Source organism: Anopheles aquasalis, chromosome 2 (assembly GCF_943734665.1).
Source record: "Anopheles aquasalis chromosome 2, idAnoAquaMG_Q_19, whole genome shotgun sequence".
In the NCBI taxonomy this organism is placed as follows: domain Eukaryota; kingdom Metazoa; phylum Arthropoda; class Insecta; order Diptera; family Culicidae; genus Anopheles; species Anopheles aquasalis.
The window spans coordinates 78,301,827-78,313,171 of NC_064877.1; the positions used below are offsets into that span (position 1 = coordinate 78,301,827).

At 51.5% G+C, this 11,345-nt stretch overlaps 1 protein-coding gene across 1 annotated transcript; it reads left to right on the plus strand.

Moving 5' to 3' along the window:
• Window positions 1–414: 414 nt before the first annotated feature.
• LOC126578177 (uncharacterized) lies at window positions 415–10,028 on the plus strand. The gene is made up of 3 exons (XM_050240496.1): window positions 415–1,269; window positions 5,171–5,308; window positions 5,431–10,028. Exons 2-3 carry the CDS (start codon window positions 5,212–5,214, stop codon window positions 8,034–8,036), a joined length of 2,703 nt encoding a protein of 900 aa, XP_050096453.1. The 5' UTR covers window positions 415–1,269; window positions 5,171–5,211; the 3' UTR covers window positions 8,037–10,028.
• Window positions 10,029–11,345: the final 1,317 nt, after the last annotated feature.

An 11,345-nucleotide genomic window follows, 5' to 3' on the forward strand; every position in this document is an offset into this window, starting at 1 on the left:
AATCATCCCCCGCCCCCCGCAAAAAAAAAAACAACAGCCGAAGGGGGGGCGGAAAAGGATTGCAAGAAAGAGTGAGATAATAGCGGCCGAGATGAGCGCCTCCTGGTGCGGACGCGAGCGACCGAGGCCGAGACCGAGCCGCTCGTGCACTAATACCAGCATTCGGACTTTCTTCTTCGCACTGGCTGGCTGGCTGGCAGACGGTGACGGCGTGACCTAGAATACATGCGAACGAACAGAGTCGGCCCCTCACTCACTCACGCGGACTCACGCGGATTGTCTTCCGCATATCTCTTTCCCACCCCTTTCCAATACACGCTAGACGGTTTGAGTGCCGTGAGCGCACCGAGTGGACGCTGATGTTGCCTTCATGGCGCCTCCATCGGCACCGAGCACGCCACTCATTCACTGACTGGCAACGAAGCCGGACGCGAATCAACAACCGCCCCGGATCCGGTTTACAGCCCAAAGCGTGCGCGTGCGTTCTGCTTTTTTGTGTGAAGACAAACAACCAGCATAAGTAGCAGCAGCATAGAAACCAGCAGTTTTTTTGTAGTGCAAACCAACATAATCGTGTGATACTGTTTGAGAAGAAGGTAAATAGAGTTTGAGTTAGCGATTGGTGCAATCGTCAGTCGAATTCGTGATTTGAAAGCAACAGAAACAGAGCCGTGTGCCGGTGCCAGATAGTTGTCGGTGTTCAGCACCAAAAGCATAGTGATAGAGCGGAGTGGCGTTAAACCAAGAGCGAGAGATACATAACTTGCCGCACCGTATCGGTGGCGCATTTCACCGTGGCATTGATCTTACTCATCGTGGTGGTGTCGTCGTTCGAAGTGCCTCGCGTTGTAAGGTGCCAAAGTGTAACGGAAGCGTGGTAAAAAAAAAACGCGTTGCGAGGTGTGAGAAGAAGCAAGCGAGCGAGCGGAGGAAGCTCGGAAGTGGGTCACGGAAACGAATTAACAGCGGCCACAAAACAGTGCGGCCAACAAACAGCGAGCTAGAGCGAGCGAGCGAGCAGAGTGTGCCGGTAACAGAAGAAGCCTTTGGTGTAGAAGGAAAGAGCTAGTACAGTATTGGGAGTGCAGTGCATTTTGTCTCTGTGTCCTGTTAGTGTGCGTGGTAAAGGATTAAAAAAGTTGACAAAGTTCTGTGCCGGAACGGACCAGCCAGCCAATCTGAACGAGAAACCGCGAAAGCGGACATCATCATCCGGTGCAACGCGCCAAAAGACGCGCTCAAACATTAATCTCGGCCAGACAGAAAGAAGTAAGTAGCTGAGTCCCAGCCTGCCCCACAAATCAACGAGTTAGAATCGCCACGAAAATACGCAATGCTTGCTGTGATGTTTGCATGATAAGCCAGCGAGAAGGTCGTTTGGTTCGAAATGTTTTGGATTCAATTACTTTTTGTCCACTCCGTGACGCAATTCGAGCTCGGGCGTGAATCGAGGTTTAGCGGCTTCTAATCGTGCTTGACACACTAGCCTTTGGCCTCCACCAATGCCTCCCAGTGGTCGCGTGTTATCGCGATAAACGGAACCGCGGTGACATCTCACCAGCCAATCGGGTCGTTTGGAGAATTTTCCCGAAGAACGTCTATGTGGCCAACGGACGCACACGCCAGGAGCAGTGGCCTTTTATCAGGGATTCTCATCGCGCGTGGGCCGGCGTGGGCGCGTGGGATTTCCATTTTTCCTTTGATTGTTTTGTTGTACTCTCTCTCTAACTGACTTGCGCCACATTTCACACTATCTCTCTCTGGCTCTCTGTCTCGCCGTTGGTATTTGTTTTATTTACATTTCCTCGCCATGCTAATCGATAGGAGAAGGGCGACCTCTTGGGCGAGGTGTGGCGTGTTAGTGGGTGGTGATATGTAGGCCATCTCTCTATTTGGTTCTCTCTCTCTCTCTCACTCTCGTACGTTTGACGCGGTGTTAGGCAATCGATAGAACTTTCCATCCATCCCAGGGCACGACATGGGGGCCACCACGAGAGCTTGTTGTTTGTTGACCTTGCGCCGCTCGTCGTGCCGTACCATTCCTTCCGATGTGTATTTGTGAAGGTAACGTGGTGTGACCGAAACGATGCGCAATATATACAGGACGAATCGTTGCTGTTGCTGATGTTGTTGTTCTTGGGTGGTGTTGTTGCTTTTACGGTGATGACCACTCACTCGCAACACTCGCGGCCGCTTTTGCTCTGGCTCTGGCTCGTTTGCTGACGTCATCGGGAAGCGGTCAATGCACGCTGCTGGCGTCGCCGTCGACGTCGCCAGCGCCGTTGCACTGATGAATGCCGCAACTTGGAGCTCGATGAGAACGATGATGAGCCTTACCCAAGATTGCGAAACCGTACCATCACCATCACCACGACCACGATGAGATTCTAGTGCGAGGTGGCGATCATGAGTCATGCTCAGATTCGTGGCCAATTATCTGCCATTTTTTTAAAAAGGTGACTGACGAAACATAAGCACACGAGTGCACGAAACCGAAAAGAGATTCTCTGCTGCTGGTGGTAGTAGCTCGCAGATTCTTTGACCTCTCGCTCGAGAGAAACACGCGGAAAATGAAGCAATTTTCGATCGATTTCATCATCCGGCACCAATTCTGACGCAAAACTCGCGACGATGAGCCGACGAACTCTGGGTATCGTGCGGGTGTGCGTGTTTCTGTTGATCCACTGGTTCTAACCGATTAAGGCCCGTTGCGACATGTTGGAACATGTTTGGCTGGACTCGGAGCCGTTTTTGGGGGGGAATTCCCAAAATGTCATTTTTGGGAATTTTAATCGCCAAGCAATCGCGCTTCCAAGCGCCAGTGGAAAACACAATCACTGCTGGAAAGTTTTGGCAATGCGCAGTTTGTTTTTCGTCACGCTGTGTCTTGTTTTGCAGCAAGAGAAGAAATAAAAAAAAGGAAAAACGAAAAAGAAAAATAAAGAATTCCCGATTCGGTGGTGTGAGATTGAGAACAACTGCGCCGCCACCTTGTCGGTGATCTCCTCCGTCCGCGTCTACTAACCGGGGGTGAGCGCGGATAAGAGCAGTCGCACGACAACAACGTGCTTACTGAGCGATCAAGGACGGTCAGCGACGCCATATAATTCTCGTCGCCATTCTACTAGGCCTGATCTGGTTGATTATTGGGTGGTTTAGCAGCAGTTGAGGGGGAATAGTGTGAGTGGAGCGACGAGACGATCACATTACCAAAACAAGCGCCACGCCAGTGAAGCGCCACAGCGTGGAACGCAAACAACGCAACCCCTTTACCTTTTTGCCACGCAAATCACCCAAACCACACATACATACACGCAGATAAACGGGCTGCTTGGGGTGAAACGGGGGTAAGGGTGATCGATACAGTTCTCCCACCTTCGCCACTGAGCCAAGAACGAACGCTCGTAACGGTCGTCGTCGTTCTCAGGTGAGTCGTCATCCAAGCGATTTATCTGGAGCCACGCACACGTGGTGCTCGAATGACGTAATGTCGTCTTGTTGACGTTTACTACCTCAGCAGGCGACGGCAGGTTACTACGTGATTGGATAAAACGAATATGGCGACTTGAGACGCGCAATCTTGCTGCTTCTAGTGGTGTTTTCCACGAATAAGTGAAGTGATTTCCACGTTCTCTCAAGATAGAAAGTCTCTCTCAAGAGCCGCATCTTCCCCGTAGTACTCTACGAGACATTCACGGAAAACACGTCGACCGATGGAGCACCTTCGTCCACCTTGTGCAATCCGCTTGATTCTCGATAATACGTATTACTCATTGGTGAACGGTTCGCGGACATCGCGAACACGCGGACAGAAAACAATGCTATTTCCGCCTCGGACCAGTATCTAATCTACGCCGTGATTAGACAGCTGCGGCGATGATGTAATGCGCGAAAGTGATATTATCCTCGCTACAGAAGAACGGAAGGCGCGTAGAACGTAGCGATTGGAATGTTGTTTTCGTGGTCGCGCCATGAGAACTAGAACGTGGTGTTTGGCTACGAAAGGGGGGAAAACCCCCCGCCCGGGACTGGCATATCAACAGCCACTACGAACGGTCGTTTTGCCGATGATTCGCAAACACACAGAAAGCGCGCGATAGAGGTCGTCTCGTTGGGGGTTTTTTTTTCGGCAGTGGCCCCTCGTGGCAGTCTGGACCCCGCGGAATGTTGCATCATACTACGCGTTGCGTTGGTGACAAAGCAGCGTGATTGTGATAACGGGCGCAACAGGCGCTGTGCTGCGATTGCTGGCCATGGCCAACTGTTTTTGAGGCTGCTGTGAGGGTGTGTTGTTGTCGATCAACTCCGACCCCCCCCCCCCCCCACCTCATTCCCAATCGTCATGTTTGTCTCGTCTGATAAGCGACGAACGGTGCGACGTAGATAGCGCAAGAGACGCAAGTTTGATTCATAAACGACGACGATGGAGACGAAGATTGTTTACTCGAGCCTCCAAGAACACACGTCATGGCCAGCCATGACACGTTACGTCATTTCCTGTTGTGCTTCGGGTTCTAAGCAGCCCACACACTGCGACAAACAGGTGTTGCTGTCGACGTGCAATCGGGACTTATCGTAGCACGCGCGTGTGCTTGCCTGCCTGGTTGCTGATGATGCGCTAATTGCGCGCCATTCCGATCGCTTCTAATCCATCATTTGGAGGGGGGAGGGACAAGGTGGCTACGCGATTAGTGAGCCACGCAGCACGTGGCGCAGTCCTCACGCGGCCATCACGCACGCACGCGGCCACACCGTCGGTAGGATTGATAATCCGCCAAATCAGCACTAGAACGCAGCGAACGTGTAGTGTTGTTGTTTTGCATTGATTGCATCATCAGCATAATCATCATCATCATCGTGAGCGGTGGCGAGTTGAGTCGTCATCATCGGCACGTTTGTCACATGTTGGCTTCACGTGCGCCACTTATCGAACAACGCGCGAGGCGCACATTACGGTTGGAAACCCACCCGGGAGAGGGGGGGGGGGGGGAATTGCACGCGCTACAGTCTCTCTCTAGCGCTGTTTTGCACTTTGTTGCCCTTTTTGGGATGTGGAGTGGCCAACGGATGAGCAAGGGATTAAATGTAAATCGATAACGGAGAATTGATCCAATCGGATGACTAATGTCTCCCCTTTTCTTTCTCTCTCTCTCTCTTTCTTGTCCTGCAGATGTACTAGTACCGGTGGAACCCGTACCAAGCGACACTAGTATGATGGTGGCGGACTTTGTAACACGACAACAGAACGGTTCACCGCTGAACGGTGAGATACCTGGCCAGAATCACAACTCCAACTCCAACATGCCTGGTAGGTATCCGGGACTGCCGGATTTACTTGCATCATTCCATCATCGTCATATCCTTTCGATCGATCTGAAGAATCTTCACTAACTCCTTGCGTGGCTTCCTGTATCCCTTTGTTCCGTGTAGCCCACAGTGCCTTGCTGATGAGCAACAACAGCAACAGTAACAGCAACAGCTCTGGCCGGGCCAGCCCGCACACCTCGTCCGAATCGGAGTTCCCACAGAACGGGTACGAGCTGGCGGCGCACCTGAAGCGCAAGGAGCTGTTCTCGCAGCGCAAGCAGCGTGAGTTCATCCCGGACAACAAAAAGGATGACAGCTACTGGGACAGGCGGCGACGTAACAATGAGGCGGCGAAGAGATCGCGCGAGAAGCGTCGCTTTAACGATATGGTGCTGGAGCAGCGTGTGGTCGAGCTGACGAAGGAGAACCACGTGCTGAAGGCCCAGCTGGACGCGATCAAGAGCAAGTACAACATCTGCGGCGAGAATCTGGTCAGTGTGGATCAGATTATGGCGACGCTACCGACAAACGAGCAGGTCCTTAGTTCGACCAAGCGCGTCAAGCTATCGAGTGGTAGCTCCGGTGGTGGTCGATCGACCAGTCCCGGTGGTCAGTCCATCTCCATGTTCCCGCTTTCGCGCAGTCCCTCTCGCCAACCGACGGCTTCGCCAACGCAATCCTGTCCGCTGAGTCCACCGGCTGCATCGGCTTCGATTCCGGTTGGTAGTAGCAGCAGCAGTACACCGCACCTGCAGCAGTCACTGTTGGCCGTCGTAACGGGTGGCGGTCTTCCGTCGCAACCCTCTCCGACGCCCTCCTCCCAGCAGGCACCCGTCATCCATGCGAACCCGAACGTTGAATCTCCTCCACCGAGCAGTCAGCAGCAAGGAGCTGGTTCCAATCCGCCATCTTCTACGTCCTCGACGGCATCAGCGGTGCATTCTTCGACCGGAGGAGGCGCCATTCAGCATACGAACGGTAGTAGCTATGGTAACGGTGCCCTGCACGCCATCTACCGGACGGGGGCTGCTTCAATCATCGAGTACGAACGGATTGGGGAAGCTACGGGAAAACATCACGAACCGGGCTCTCCACCCTCGATCAACGGACGCAGCCCTTCGCAGATTCGGTTAGAGCTGATCGAGCGCAATCTGGATGACCTGCACCATCAGCAGCAACAGCAACAGCAACATCATCATCTGCATCATCATCTGCAGCAACAGCAGCAACAGCAGCATCATCCGCATCACTACAGCCATCATCCACGGGAAGTGATCCGGGAGTCGGTGATCGATCATCGCGGTGAGCATCATGTACATCATCATCATCAGCAGCAACAGCAGCAGCAGCATCAGCAGTCGCAACAACATCAGCAGCAACAACAACAACAGCAACCACATATCCATCAGCATCACTCCAATCATCACCACCGCGTCCTGGCAGCCAACGGTGGCCACGAGCTGATAGTGGATGATCGAGACGAACGATCACCCTCCCCACCGCACGTCGCTCCTGCCTCGTCCTCCGTCGTCGTACCGGCCCGTTTCGGATCACCCTCGACAACGACGGCGGCCAGCAGCTCAACGACACCACCGGCCACCTCCGCCTCCGCCTCCGCCTCTTCGCTGACCATCATCTCCAGCACGAGCCCGTCCGGTGTTGGTGCGCAGGCCGGAGCGTCCTCTCCTCCCGCCCACATCCCACTGGTTGCTCACTCGCATCACTTCGCGGCCGCCGCCGCCGCCGCCGCCGCTCACCATCCCCACCATCCGCATCATCCGCATGCGCTGCACCATCTGCCACCCCACCACCACCACCCACACCATCCGCACCATCATGTGCATCCGTTTGTGGTCGGTGCAACCTCCCCGTACGCCAGTTCCTCACCGTCCTCCTCGGCGGCCTCCTCATCGTCCTCGTCAGCGGCAGCCGCGGCTGCGGTTGTAGCGGGCCTTCCGGTCACCTACAGTGCAGCGGCAGCCGTAGCAGCTTATGCCGCTACCAACGCCCTCTACGCCTCACCACCACGCACCGCCGGTGAACTGTCACCAAACGCGGCACTCACGCTGACGGCAAACGTCCTCAATCTGAGCCGACGTGCTCCGTCCCCGTACGATAGTGGATCGGCGGCCAGCGTAAGTGGTGCCAGTCCACCACGCTCCTCGACTGCCAGCGCTGGCAGCGCATCCTGTGGTGAGGAGGAACCGGATCGGTGTGATCGTGAAATCCACGAGCACGCCAACAGTTTGCCGGTGAAGCTGCGGCACAAGTCACACCTTGGTGATAAGGATGCGGCCACTGCACTGTTGGCGCTGCAAAACATCAAACAGGAACCGGTCGGTTTGCGGTCGGCGTCACCATCGTGGGATGATGGTGGTGATGGTTCATCGGACGAGCGCGATTCCGGCATCTCGACGAACGAGTGGCCAACGAAGGCGGAACAGAAGATGATGGTACCGCTGCCCGGGAGCACCTCGGTGACCAACGGTGATGGATCAGCGGTGGCCGGTGCGAGCGGTACGATCACGGCAGCGATGATGGCAGCGGCAGCCGCCGCCGGTAAGATCACCTCCATTCCGGCCTCGGTCGTCATCAGCAAGAAAACCGAGGAGAACATCCATCTGCAGTCGAAGCTGGCCCGGCTCGAGTCCGAGGTGGCCACGATCAAGAACATGATGATCTCCAACACGACCGGCAGTGCCTTCGGTGTGACCGCGGCGGCCCAGTAGCCTAGTGGCAGCTCAACACCACGACCACAACGGCGACAACCGCGAACGCGAACGCGATCGCGACGACGGCGACGTCGGTGAAGAGGTAAAACCGGGAAGATTGATCCAGTTCCTAAAGGAAGAGGAAGAGCGCAAATGATGGAGAAACTGGGAAGGGAAACCCGAACATCCATTTATGTGTTAGTGGGTTAGTTGCACGGATTGGAATTTCTCGGGTTGGACCGCGGTGGACGCTCGGGGAGTTGGTGAAAGTTACGACAGCTTTTAAGCCCGGGCAGAGCAACCGGGTCCGTAAGATGCGTGTGTGCGATCAAGCGACTCGTTTATTGAGATCGCTTCGAGAGGAACAAGAGGGAAAAAAGCGGGGAGATAGACGAAGAGGTAGATAGATAGGCAGAGAGAGAAAGAGCCTAGTGAAGAGAAAGCTTGTGTGGTGTTGCCCGGGCACGCACGCAGCAGCGCTTGTGATTGCGTGCCTCGCACCATCGCTAGGCCCCAGGGCCCGGTCCGGTGAGTCAAGTGAATCGGTCTTCTTTTTTTCTTTCAATTTTTCGATCTTGCCTTCTGCCTGGTTTCGTGGAGAAGAAGGTAGCGTTGAGCGGGGGTCCATAGGAGAAGGAAAAAAGTTGGAAAAAAGAGAGAGCGAGGTGGAGCGCACTCCAAGAGAAGCAAAACTGATCGGATGGATCTGTTTTTTTTGGGGGGGGGGAGAAGATGACACTACTATTGCTCCCAAGCAAAAAAGGGGGAATGCAACATGTACATAAAACTGTGCATAAACATATTTATTTGGAGATAGATTTGTTTCTTTTTACTAAGCTAAATTGAAGAGAAACAAAAAGAGAACTGGAAACAGAAATGAAATGCTGCTAGGCACCGGTCCGGCCGTGGCCGATAACCACATTCCCTTCCCTGATGGCTCCTCGCTACTTGGGAGTATTTGGAGCAAAACAGTATTTTATGGATGTGGAAGTGGCTAGTGGCCGGCTGGTGCCCACTGGTGTGTGTTTCTCAATTTTTTGATCATTGTTTGTTTTAAACATATTATACCGAACATAAGGGACGTACAACAAGGCAGCCTCCGGCAAGAGAGTACGTACAGCAGAACTGTAAATGTGAAAACCGAACTACATCAATCAATCAAACTACTATTACTACTATGTATATCTTTTAGTGTAAGCGCAGGCTAGCAAGCAAACTATAAAAAGATGAGAAGAATTTGTATTCCTTTTACAAATTGTAGAACAGTGAAGTGAAAGGAGTCGATGAATAGAAAAAGAGAAAATGGAAATAGCAAACAAAAAAAAAACCTCGAGATACTCTCAGTCCATGTATGATAATCCTACTCTTATCTTAAGAATGAAACAAACAAAACAAACAAGCAACTGGTTAAACAAGGGAATCAAAACGGAAAGTATGGAGTGCAGATGAGCGTGAGCCTCGGCGAGTATTGGCAGCCGGTGGATGAGGATGGGCTCACGTTGACACGTCAGCACGAAAAACGGAAAAATACACTTTATATCTCTTCAGGGAAGACTGTCTTGTTAGAAGACTCACTAGATAGTGTTTAAGGCACCACCCCCTCCCCAAAAACCCTCATAACGTCACCCCTATAAGTGTGTGCGTGTGTACATGTGTGTGTTTGTGTGTATTTGAAGTGCAACACTTCGACACCATCTTCTCTTATCGGAAGCGCAATTGATGGCTGCCAGCTGCAGCTGCGTTTCGTCTACTATTCCTCACCGGCGAAAACGGAATTTGCAGAAATGTTGAGGCGCATGAATCGTCGTAGCAGGCGAATACTACTTGGAACACAGTTCAGCCAGCAGGGGGTTGAGAAACAGAGAGAAAGAGAACCAAATTGAAAGGTGATGGAAGGAAGAAAAATGGGGAAAAAATGTAAGAAAGCCCGGAGGAGCAAACTTTTTCGGAAATGTGATATCGTAGGTTTGGAAACAGTTTTACAACCCAAAACGAAAAAAAAAACAAACACCCCCTATAAAGGGGGGATGGGAGGAGTGCATCCCATCCTTAATGCCCGTATGCTTTTAATGATAATTCCCGTACCGAGCTCGCACTATCGAGCCGGTTGATGATGATTCGGTGAACCATTTCACAACTCGATTTGTGTTTTGTGGTTTTTACGGTTTGGTTTTTACATTTACTATTTGCTGCTCCGTTCTCTTTATTGTTTATTCGCTCTAGGAGTACTTTTTTTTGCTATTTTAAAGAACATTATTTGATTACGAATCCTACTGTATCGATACACGCGCAGAGTTAATAAGATTCACTACGTGAACGCAAGTAAGGTCATTATTCAACTGTTACAGTTAAGAAGCGAGGCAGTGGAGCAAGTATGCGTAAGTTAGTGTTTCTGTGGCTAGGTTTAACGTGCAGATGATGTTATTAGATTTTGGTCCATTCGTACGCACTCTGTGTATCACTGAGCCGCTGAGGAGTCATCTGTTTGTTTTTCTTTTTATTTTTATACGAAAACCCATGTATCCTATACCCTAAGTACGTGTCCGTCCGCTCTGAGCAGAGGCAGGGCGTGGATAATCAAAGAAGGATAATCCTTTTTTTATTTATTATATTTTTTATACAAAACGAGCATGATAAAGAAGAATAAAAAATAAAAAAATATATATATATACACTTATTGAAAACAAGTCCCCCCTTTCCACTCTATTGCTGTCTGCAGGGCTGGGTCCCGAATTTTTAGGAGAAAGTTTAACTGGATGGTCCAACAGGCGGTCAAAGGCCGGTCACCTTATCATCGAATCGAAATCGAATCACATTGAACCACGTGTGTGTTTGTGTGTATCAGGAATCGTGTCAGGATATGTATATGTGATGAATGTGATCAATGATTGTATATCTAAACTGTATTGGAATGGAAGTCCATTTTGCTGCAAGTTTTGCAAAGTAAAGTAATATAATCTCAAAAAGATGAACCAGACTTGCGGTCGAGATTCAAATGAAAGAAACATCATTTCTTATTCCAGCTTTTCAGCTCCTTTTAGTTCTCAGGCACCTATCGCTGATCCGTGATTTATGTAAGTGCAACCTTCTGTAATGTGTTTAGTGAACGTGGCTTGGCACCTGTTACCATCTCACAGCGCGCGATACTGCAGTGCGGTTTGTCCTCGCACGATTAGATAAACGCACTCAGGTACACCTCCGGCTACAACCATTATCCCATCGACAGTGAGTTTTTGCGCTTCCCAAAAAAAAAAACCATGGATCTCCATCACCAGCTTTGCAGCCAGACTTGTCAAACGCAACACAAAACGCATTCGGTCTAATCAA